General features: G+C 39.7%; 1 protein-coding gene across 2 annotated transcripts; it reads left to right on the forward strand.

Moving 5' to 3' along the window:
• Positions 1–344: 344 nt before the first annotated feature.
• Positions 345–9,303, forward strand: KCNJ8 (potassium inwardly rectifying channel subfamily J member 8). Of its 2 annotated transcripts, XM_045554218.1 has the most exons (3): positions 345–620; positions 1,466–1,900; positions 8,225–9,303. In XM_045554218.1, exons 2-3 carry the CDS (start codon positions 1,527–1,529, stop codon positions 9,123–9,125), a joined length of 1,275 nt encoding a protein of 424 aa, XP_045410174.1. In that variant the 5' UTR covers positions 345–620; positions 1,466–1,526; the 3' UTR covers positions 9,126–9,303. The 2 variants fall into 2 exon arrangements, with proteins under 2 accessions (XP_045410174.1, XP_045410175.1); XM_045554219.1 differs by lacking the exon at positions 345–620 and having other exon boundaries at positions 1,305–1,900.
• The last annotated feature ends 1,545 nt before the right edge of the window (positions 9,304–10,848 follow it).

Genomic DNA, 10,848 nt, shown 5'->3' on the forward strand with positions numbered 1-10,848 from the left:
GAAGTAGCCCGTTTATCTACTCACGTTACAAAATAAAACAAAAATAAAAAAAATAAATAAATCTCTTTACGTCAGTGAACTTGGACTCTCCAAATTCTCTCCCCTGAGCAGAGAGCCTTTTAAAGGCTCGTGTGGCACGCTGGCAGCAGGGGGGTCGCGGCTACTGGGAAAGAGCTGCCTCCCGGGCCCGCCCCGCCCCGGCCGCCCCTCCCTCTCCCCGGGACGCGCCCCCGCCCCGTCCCCGCCGGCCCCCACCCCGCGACAGCCGCGGCCTCCGAGGTCTGACGCGCGTCAAAGCCCAAACTGGGAGGCTCATTTGTGGCGCATCCCGCGCGCCCCCCCCACCGTCCCCGTCCCCATCCCCTCCTCCGCCCACGGCCGCGGCCGAGGGAGTTGAGCTGAGCAGGGGGAGGGGAAGATCTCCACCCATCCCCCTTCCTCCAGCCCACCCCGCGTGTAGATTCAATTGCACCTTTTATTATTGTAACTCTTCCCCCAGGACGAGCAGCCCCCGGATCTGTCCCTCCGGCCCCCGCGCGCAGGGATGGCGGAGCGAGCGACCTGCCGGCGGGCGCCAGGGGTGCGCGAGGAGGCGCCGCCGCGCCCGCGGCCCGGACTCTGTAAGTTTCCGCGCTCCTCCCGGGGAGGGGGGGGGTGCTGCCCGCGTCCCCGCAAATGATTTAAAATGCAAAACACTGCGGCGGTTTACAGAGCTGGATGGACTTTTCGGGGCACACTCCCTGCTTAACTCGACCGCAGCCCGCAGGCTGCTTGCTGTCCGGGTTTTCCCTGCGGCTTGTACGTTTGATCCCTTCGTTGTAAAAGAAAAGTTTTCAATTTATAATATTATGAGTTCCATAGGAAACTTTTTTGTCGGCTTTTTAAAAGGCAACTCAGACTTCCTTCAAATTTAAAATAATTCATCATTTTTACGTTCCATAGCACATCGCTTATTATTATTTTGTCAGATTACATTGAACATTTATTTATACTGCGCAAAGGGCCGTGGCCTTGCCTTTGCTTACTTCTAAAAATAAGGCAGGAAGACTTTCTCCTCTTTCATAACGCTACATCATCGAAACACTTCAATGAGTAGATCGAGCTGGCCTTAATTTTCATAATCGACGCCACGTGCTTGTATCCTTGCATTAATCTACAGACGCGGTTAATAGCAGAGAATTATCTTTGAGCTGCTGTTTACAGGAGGCTCCTGGTTTTGTTTAACTAAGGCTGTTGCCCATATGTGTTCAGAATGATAAGAAAAATTGAAACAGTTCTGATTAAGACCAATTAATTTATCTGGGATCCCAGAACTCGAGCACAAACTAGATTCATGTTTGGGTTAATAAAATCTAAACCTTTGATTTTACACGTCAGATGTATAGACATATCCCTCAATGCAAGGACTAATAGGCGAGGATGTGGAGTTTGTTTAAGTTTTTTAATCAACGTTTCCCCTGTGCAGGAGGACGGCAAGGAGAGCCAGATCCGAGGCAGGTGCATAGGCCGGCTATGGTGACAGGACGATGTTGGCCAGAAAGAGCATCATCCCCGAGGAGTATGTGCTGGCTCGCATCGCGGCGGAGAACCTGCGCAAGCCGCGCATTCGCGACCGCCTCCCGAAAGCGCGCTTCATCGCCAAGAGCGGGGCCTGCAACCTGGCCCACAAGAACATCCGTGAGCAAGGACGCTTCCTGCAGGACATCTTCACCACCTTGGTGGACCTGAAATGGCGCCACACGCTGGTCATCTTTACCATGTCCTTCCTCTGCAGCTGGCTGCTCTTCGCTATCATGTGGTGGCTGGTGGCCTTTGCCCACGGGGACATCTATGCTTACATGGAGAAAAGTGGAATGGAGAAAAGTGCTTTGGATTCCACTGTGTGTGTGACTAATGTCAGGTAAGAAGGCAGTGGGATGCGACAGGAGTTGAAAGCAGTATAGGAAAAATATCAAAATGCCCTTTCTCTTACCATTCTGTTTATTTTGTTGAAAGTGAAATAAAGGGTTTGTTTTAGAACCTTCAGAAACAAAAAAGCAAAATAAAGAACAAAACCTAATACGTTAAACATCTTTTTAAATCAGGCTTTATGGATGAAGTCTGCAAATGTGGAGCTTCAGTCTTTTGGGCTAAGCCTTGAAAATATTATACCAGTTATGAAAAAATGGTAGTTCAAAGGATTCCACAGAGTGACTTACTCCAAAGGAGCACACAGTTTTCTGTATGAAAAAGCTGCTGTCCATAGTTCCAGTGTCCACAAGTAAATATCTCTGATCAATAAAAAATATTGTGCAAATGCTAGTGACATTTTTCCAAGACTTCGTTTACCCATGACATTTTCAGAAATAGTAAGAAAAATGGGAAGACACGGGGTGGGTGGAAGTGTCCTAGATTAAAAATCTACTAAAAATGAAATGACAAATAAATATAAGCCTGTCTTCATCAAGATTATCTTAACATAGCTGATTTCTTTGTATCCAGAAGTTAAAAGTTATGCTAAGATTCAGAACTAGAAAGTATTAATTTTTAATGGAAATTAATCCAAAGGTTTTGTGGAAGGGATTATGTGGAAGCAACTGAATGTTGTGGTCTTTCAGAGTTTTAATAGAATAGGAACAAGACAGTTCTCAGGTGCCCTAACTCTGGCTTCTTTCTTTTATATTGTAAGTATTTCAAATATAGGTAAAATGAATTTGATTTCAGTGATTCCCCTGTCATGCTGTCACATGCCCTAAGAACATTTAGTTGAGGTGATTTGTTTCTTAAATTGTTTTGTTGGAAGACAGATAATTTATGTCAATTGCAAAAATATTTACTCTGAAGTGAAACAATAGTGGAATAATACTGGAAAATTTTCCAGAACATTTTCTGAATAACGTTCTAAAGTCACATAATGTGCAAAGCAAAGAAACTTGAAAAATCACCATACTGCCAGGAAACTGTAAAGAATAAGACATTTAATGACCCTGTAAACTTATGAAGCTGGCATATCACTACAAGCAGCAGACCCCAGACTGTGAACTTGTCCACCCTTCCATTTACTAAGCAACTGCAATGTCAGCCCTTCAAGGAGGGAAGGCAGCATTAGTGTGCAGAGATCACAGATTTCAGGTGGAATTTTGAGGAGCGAAAGGATATTGAATTGATCCCTTGCTTTCACCATTAAGTGGATACTTTCTTTTCTCAAACTTTTTTGTCTCAAAGAAAATGTAGGTGAAAAACATAGGTGATCATCAGTACACCAGATATAAAGGAAACGAAATACTTAAAATAGCTATGGAAATGTTTAATAGATATTTGAAGTTCAAATATCATCTATAATATTTCTCTTTAAGAAACTTGGCACTGATTGGTGAATCATTTTCATATCAAATTAAATGTTTAATAAATCTACTAAATGATATAGTGGGTACTGATAAAAAGAGACAAAAGAAATGATAATAAACCTTGAAAATATTAATAAATGACAGATTTTATTCACAAGACAAATATAGTTTTGTGAATAAAAAGTTATTGAGCAATTTATTAAATATATATCATCAAAAGTGATATCCTTTAATAGTTTTTTTGAAGGAATTTTACAGGCTGCACTGGTTATTAAAAGCTATTTACTGGTACCTAGTATTTTTCAAATAAGATGTGTTCTGAAGCATATTCATTTCCCTGAAACATTCCTGCTGGTGTGAACATTAAGACAACTGTGAGATATGGTGTCAAAAATACAATGGGACAAAGTTGATTTTATCAGCATAACAATTTTAGCATTTTAAATTGCACTTCTTAAAATTATTTGACATCTTTTAAGGTTGTTCTATTCTTATTGATTTTATTTTAATTTTATGGTTCTATTTATACTTTAATCTCAACATAGTTTAATCATAACAAACCGTACATAATAAAAAATGTTTCACTAAAATACAGAAACAGAAAAATCCTTATTACCTCCCAATGGAAACTTAAAAGACGACTAATAATAATTCTAGTTCTTTGCATGTCCTTTCCCTTCATAAGTTCAATGTCCAGCCATAACATCAAAATTGGAAACAACTTTTTAAAATGGATATTCAGCAGTATTTCCAAATCATGTTTGACCATTTGCATTTTAGGGTGACTCACTTTCTCCTTCGTGTAGATGATTTTTTAATGAGTCAGAAAATAGTCCAACGTATTTCCTCTTTCTCATTAGTATTCAGCATAGCTTTCTCTGTAACGGAACAAAGGAGTAGCTAACCACTTTTATCTCTTGAGATTGCTTAGCATGGCAGGTGTCAATAAAAGGCTGGGTCTTGCACCATTTATAATGTTTACAATTAAATTCTTTCATAAACGATGTACAAAATATGGCACATGAATAGTCTCTCAAGCCATTAAAACAAAACATTTGGGACATTCATCAGCACACTGCTCCCTGAAGCATGGAGGCATTATCAGAAATCAATGTTGTATCTGTGCACGTCCTCTGGGGTCCATTCCTACTCTTTGCCATGTTTTTGGACCACACTATATATCTTGCTATGTGTTGCTAGTGCAAAAAGCAATTGCTGCAGTTTTCCATTATTCATTTAAGCAACAAAAGAGAAAAAAAGGAACTTTCTTACTCCACTTAAAAGTTAATCAAAAGAGTAATTTGTGTATTCTTGCTTACCCCTCGTGGTTTCCTACCAAAGTGCACTGTGTATACTAACTACTCAAATGTTTAAACATTTCACTTGCTCATTGCCCGTGGCATTAATAAATAGATAATACCTTGACAGATGGCTGATGCAGGGCTTGTCTTCTATAAAATTAGATAAGTTAGAAATAGAGGATGGAGAAAGATTGTTTCTATGAAGAAGCCATGGCAGCACTGGATAGGTAGTTAAGTGAATAAATTAATAATAACCAAATGTTATAGTTCTCAGCCAGGGGGATAAATCAGAATCACCTGAGAGCTTTTTGAGAATCTTCACCAGGTCCAGCATGAACCTCCCAAATCAATGGCTGTTTACTCAGATATGGAGTAATTTACTCAGATATGTATAATTTGAAAAAGCTTCCCAACAAAATCCTGACACTTGTTGGCCCCCTTCCTTTACTTTGTTCCGAGGGACTAGGCCAAATTGAGAGGATTCAAGTTCATATGAATTACAGGTATACATTGGGCTATTGCAGTTTTGATTCCAAATTCCCACAGTAAAATGAGCCACACAAATTCTTTTGTTTCCCAGTGCACATAAAAGTTATGTTTACATTATACTATAGTTTACTAAATGTGCAATAGCATTATGTCTAAAAAAATATATAATTTAAAAAATAATTTAATGCTAAAACATGATAATTATCTGAGCCTTCAGTAAGTCATAATCTTTTTGCTGATGGAAGGTCTTGCCTTGATGTTGATGGCTACTGACTGATCAGGGTGATGGTTGAAGGCTGGAGTGGCTGTGGCAATTTTTTAAAATAAGACAAAAATGAAGTTTGCCATATTGATTGACTCTTCCTTTCATGAGAGAGTTCTCTGTAGCATGCAATGCTGTTTGATAGCATTTTACCCCCAGTAAAAACAGTAGAACTTCTTTCAAAACTGTAGCCAATCCTCTCAGGGCTTGCTACTGCTACTGCTACTGCTATATCAACTAAGTTGATGTACCTTCTAAATCCTTTGTTGTCATTTCAATAATGGTAACAGTATCCTCACCAGGAGTAGATTCCATTTCAAGAAACCACTTTCTTTGCTCATCCACGAGAAGCAACTCTTCATCCATTCAAGTTTTATCATGAGATTGCAACAATTCAGTCATACATGTTCAGGCTCCATTGCTAATTCTAGTTCTCTTACTATTTCTACATCCACAGTTCCTTCCTCTCCTGAATTCTTGAACAACTCAAAGTCATCCATGAGGGTTGGAGTCAACTTCTGCCAAACTCCTGTTCATGTTGATATTGGACCTCCTCCCATAAATCATGAATGTTCTTAATGGCATCTGAAATGGTGAATTCTTTCCAGAAAGTTTTCAATTTACTTTGCCTAGATCCATCAGCAGAAGCACTGTCTATGGCACCGATAGCCTTACAAAATGTATTTCTTAAATATTAAGACTTGAAAGTCAAAACGACTTCTTGATCCATGGACCACAGGATGGATGTTGTGTCAGAAAGTGTGAAAACAACATTCACCTCCTTGACATCTCTATCAAACCTCTCGGGTGACTAGGCCCATTGTCAATTAGCAGTAAGATTTTGAAAGGAATCCCTTTTTTTCCAAGCAGTTGGTCTCAATGGTTGATTTAAAATATGCAGTAAACCCTGCTGTAAACAGATGTACTGCCATCTAGGCATTGTTGTTCCATTTATAAAGGACAGGCAGAGTTGATTTAGTATATTATTCTTAAGGGCCCTAGGATTTTCAAAATGGTAAATGAGCAATGATGTCAACTTAAACTCACCAGCTGCATTGGCCCTTAGCAAGAGTCAGCCTGTGATTTGGAGCTTTAAAGCCAAACATTGACTTTTTTTCTCTAACTGTGAAAGTCCTAGGTAATATCTTCTTCCAATAGAAAGCGGTTTCATCTTCATTGAAAGTATGTTGTTTAGTGTAGCCACTTTCATCAATTATTATATTTTAGCTGAATCTTTTGAATCGCTTGCCGTTGCTTCTACATTAGTACTTGCAGCTTGACTTTGCACTTTTATGTTATGGAGGAAGCTTCTGTCCTTAAACCTCACGAAGCAACGTTTGCTAGCTTCAAATTTTCTTCTGCAGCTTTCTCATCTTTCTCACCCTTCATAAAATTGAAGAGAGATTCTTGCTCTGAATTAGGCTTTGGTTAAAAGGAATGTTGTAGCTGGTTTGGTCTTCTATCCAGACCGCTCAAACTTTCTCCATATCAGCAATAAGGCTGTTTTGCTTTCTTATCATTTGTGTGTTCCCTGAATAGCTCTTTTGATTTTCTTCCAGCATTTTTTCTTTGCATTCACAACTTGGCTAACCATTTGGTGCCAGAGGCCTAGCTTTTAGCCTGTCTTGGCTTCGAACATGCGTTCCTCACTAAGCTTAATCATTTCTAGCTTTTGATTTAAAGTGAGACAAGTGCGACTTTTCCTTTCACTTGAACACTTGGACATCACGATAGGGTTATTAATTGGCCTAAGGGTTATTAATTGGCCTAAGTTCAATATCGTTGTTTCTTAGGAAATAGGGAGGCCCAAACTGAGAGAAAGACAGGGCATAGCTGGCTTGTGGAGCAGTGAGAACACACAACATTTATTGATTAAGATCGCCATCTTATATGGGCATGGTTCCTGGTGCCCCAAACCAATTACCATAGTAACATCAAAGATCAGATCACAATAACAGATACAATAATGAAATAGTTTGAAGTATCGTGAGAATCACCAAAATGTAACACAGAGACACAAAGGTGAGCATGTGCTCTTGGAAACTTGGATCTCATAGACTTGCTGGATACAGCTTGCCACACACCTTCAATTTGTAAAAAATTACGGTATCTGTGAAGTACAATAAAGCAAGGTGTGCCTGTACATGATAATGATGGAGTCATTTACTAATCTCTGCCTCTAATTCTGCCTTTAGTAGCCCCAGATTCTCTTGAGCACTTAAAGAACAAAATGAGATAAGAAACAGTTCTTTTCAAGTGGAAAAACATTATTTTTTAATTAAAAATACTAGTATTTTGGAATGACGTGTTTTATACCACTTTTTAGCACTCTGCTTTCTCTATATAAGGTGCAAAATCAGTGTTAGCTAATGCATATGATTTTAGAGATTATAAATAATAAAAGGTTCACTCATTACTCAGTACCTTCCATATGACTCAGGCCTCTTAAACATAGATATGCAATAAATAAGAAACATCTACCTGTTAGAAAGTTTTACTAAGTAAATTATGCTTTTGTGAAAGTAAAGTATTAGACAAAGTAAAATGTACCTAAAAATATAAGTATGTATATTTATTGTACGAAGGCTTTCACACAATTAGGCCCATGACTTAGACAACATTAATAGAATGGGATCCCAGAAGTCTGGAGGCAGATGCATGGGGGAGAAAGAGCGAGAGAGTGAGAGAGCAACAGAGAGAGAGGGCATTCCAAGTTAAGTTAGCCAGTCTTTCCGAAAGCATTTCATAATCTTTGGAGGAAGAAAATGAAAAGTTCAGGTTGGCATGTCATTTCATTATTCACAGTTTGACCTGATGCTGTTGTTTTCTGATGTCACTCCTTCCAGGTCCTTCACCTCTGCTTTTCTCTTCTCCATTGAGGTTCAAGTGACCATTGGATTTGGAGGGAGAATGATGACAGAGGAATGCCCTCTGGCCATCACAGTTTTGATTCTCCAGAACATTGTGGGTCTGATCATCAACGCAGTCATGTTAGGCTGCATTTTCATGAAAACAGCTCAGGCTCACAGAAGGGCAGAAACTTTGATTTTCAGCCGCCATGCTGTGATTGCCGTCCGAAATGGCAAGCTGTGCTTCATGTTCCGAGTGGGCGATCTGAGGAAAAGCATGATCATTAGTGCCTCAGTGCGCATCCAGGTGGTCAAGAAAACAACTACGCCGGAAGGGGAGGTGGTGCCTATTCACCAACTGGATATCCCTGTCGATAACCCCATTGAGAGCAATAACATTTTTCTGGTGGCCCCTTTGATCATCTGCCACGTGATTGACAAGCGCAGCCCCCTGTATGAGATTTCAGCCACTGACCTGGCCAACCAAGACCTGGAGGTCATAGTCATCCTGGAAGGAGTGGTTGAAACTACTGGCATCACCACACAAGCACGAACCTCCTACATTGCTGAGGAGATCCAGTGGGGCCACCGCTTTGTGTCCATCGTGACCGAGGAGGAAGGAGTGTATTCTGTGGATTACTCCAAATTTGGCAACACTGTTAAAGTAGCTGCTCCTCGGTGCAGTGCCCGAGAGCTGGATGAGAAGCCTTCCATCCTTATTCAGACTCTCCAAAAGAGTGAACTGTCCCATCAAAATTCTCTGAGGAAGCGCAATTCCATGCGAAGAAACAATTCCATGAGGAGGAATAACTCTATCCGAAGGAACAACTCTTCCCTTATTGTGCCCAAGGTGCAGTTTATGACTCCAGAAGGAAATCAGAACACATCAGAGTCATGACAGCAAGATACTCCAAGACAGTCTTTTATCAAGTTTGGATGGTTTATGCCTAGCACTGTCAGGCCAAACCAGAGCTGGAACACAACAATTTGTCCTTCTATATTTTATTACACTAAATGATATTCATATTCAAGCAACAGCACTTTCTATAGTAATAAACAATAATGCACAAAGTGAAGGATTCATGGCTTATACTTGTTTCCTACATGCAAAATTGGCAGTGATATGCTTAAATTATGTATAGGAAGTGGTGTGCGCTCGTTTATTTCCATTTGAAACACAAGAATTACATTAATAGTAATAGATATTTAATGCAAAATTTGGCCAAGGAATGAGTCTGTTTGAAATGCTTAGTTAGTGAAACCGGAGATCTGTTTCTATTGTTTACTCTCTAGGAATGCAAACAGAATAGGAGGGAGAACCCAAATGATGTTAACACCTTTTGCATATCAAACCTCTCCTTTCTCTATGATACCACACCTGGTAGGAAGCCTCAGGCAGAGACTGCTTAGGTCAATGTGTTTCTAATTGGATTCAGTTCATTCACTTGGTCCTTCATAATGACTTCCAGAGGTTTCCTGGTCCACCATATGCAGCCTGTTGAGCAGAACTGGACAAGGAGTCTTTGGACAAAAGCTAGCTCCTGTCTCATTTAGGACTGGGTTCCCAACAGTGACAGTCACTTCCTCCAACTTCTCACTTCTTAGGAGCCCCCACAGGGAAATAATATATAAAATAATATTTTATTAAAACATTTTCTTTGTACTCACTGTAGTTTTGTGATTCCTCTTTCACAAAATCATGCCAAGTTAAAACTCAAGAAAAAACATTTTTAGAGGCATGTGAAAGAGATGTCAAACAATGATACCACTCACCTCTGAGATTCCTCTCTCTGAGATCTATTGCCAACAGAATTCCCTTTTTTTTTTTTTTTTTGCTTTGTTTTGATTTTATTTATGGCTTTAAAATGTCCTCTTGGTTTTTCAGCCTGAAATATGAAAATCCTATAAACTTATTTTCTTTGAGTCTCCCACCTCCCATCTAAAAACTATACTCCCTTCCCATTAATATTTCAATTCAGGCCTGGCATATGTAGATTTAGCATTTATCTCATTTGCTAATATGAGATTTTCCATCAAATCTTGATTTAACCATTTTTAGCTCCTGCCTCTTTAAGGAAGGAATGAGTGAGTAGAGAGAAGTACTAGGTTACTAAGCTATGTGTGGCTTTATTCTTAATATTTCATACACCTAAACATCAGAAAGCTGAGCTATTGTGTAACCTTTCACATAGATTTTTGGGTTTGTGTTTCTTTTATTCTATTTATGAACATTGAAATAGACAGGTAATCGTAAATATGTTCCAATCCTATCTTAAACAAAAGACTCATGATTCTAACCAGGTGAATGGAAATTGTTTATCAGGTTATTGAGTTAATCATTCCTGAAAAAGTTCTATCCATTCCTTTGAACTCCAGACTCATAGATCAAACACGTACTTGAAGCTCCACTTGGATATTGAATAAGCAGTTAAAACTTATTGTGTGTAAAACCAAATGTTTCATTCCTACTCACAAAGCCTGCCCCTCCGTCCAGTCTTTCTTCCCGTCACTCAGGCCAACACCAGCAAGTCATCCTTGATGCCTCTTCCATGCCTTCCATGCCTTCCTTTAGTAATATCCTTGGCTCTGCCTTCAAAATATATCCAGAGTATGACCAATTC

This window comes from Lemur catta, chromosome 6, assembly GCF_020740605.2.
Source record: "Lemur catta isolate mLemCat1 chromosome 6, mLemCat1.pri, whole genome shotgun sequence".
In the NCBI taxonomy this organism is placed as follows: Eukaryota; Metazoa; Chordata; class Mammalia; order Primates; family Lemuridae; genus Lemur; species Lemur catta.

Bases quoted from the DNA above. Each gene is read 5' to 3' on its own strand.
- KCNJ8 (XM_045554218.1), top strand. From the start codon at position 1,527: ATGTTGGCCAGAAAGAGCATCATCCCCGAGGAGTATGTGCTGGCTCGC. The intron at 1,901-8,224 runs GTAAGAAGGCAG...CACTCCTTCCAG, and splicing joins GTGTGTGTGACTAATGTCAG to GTCCTTCACCTCTGCTTTTC.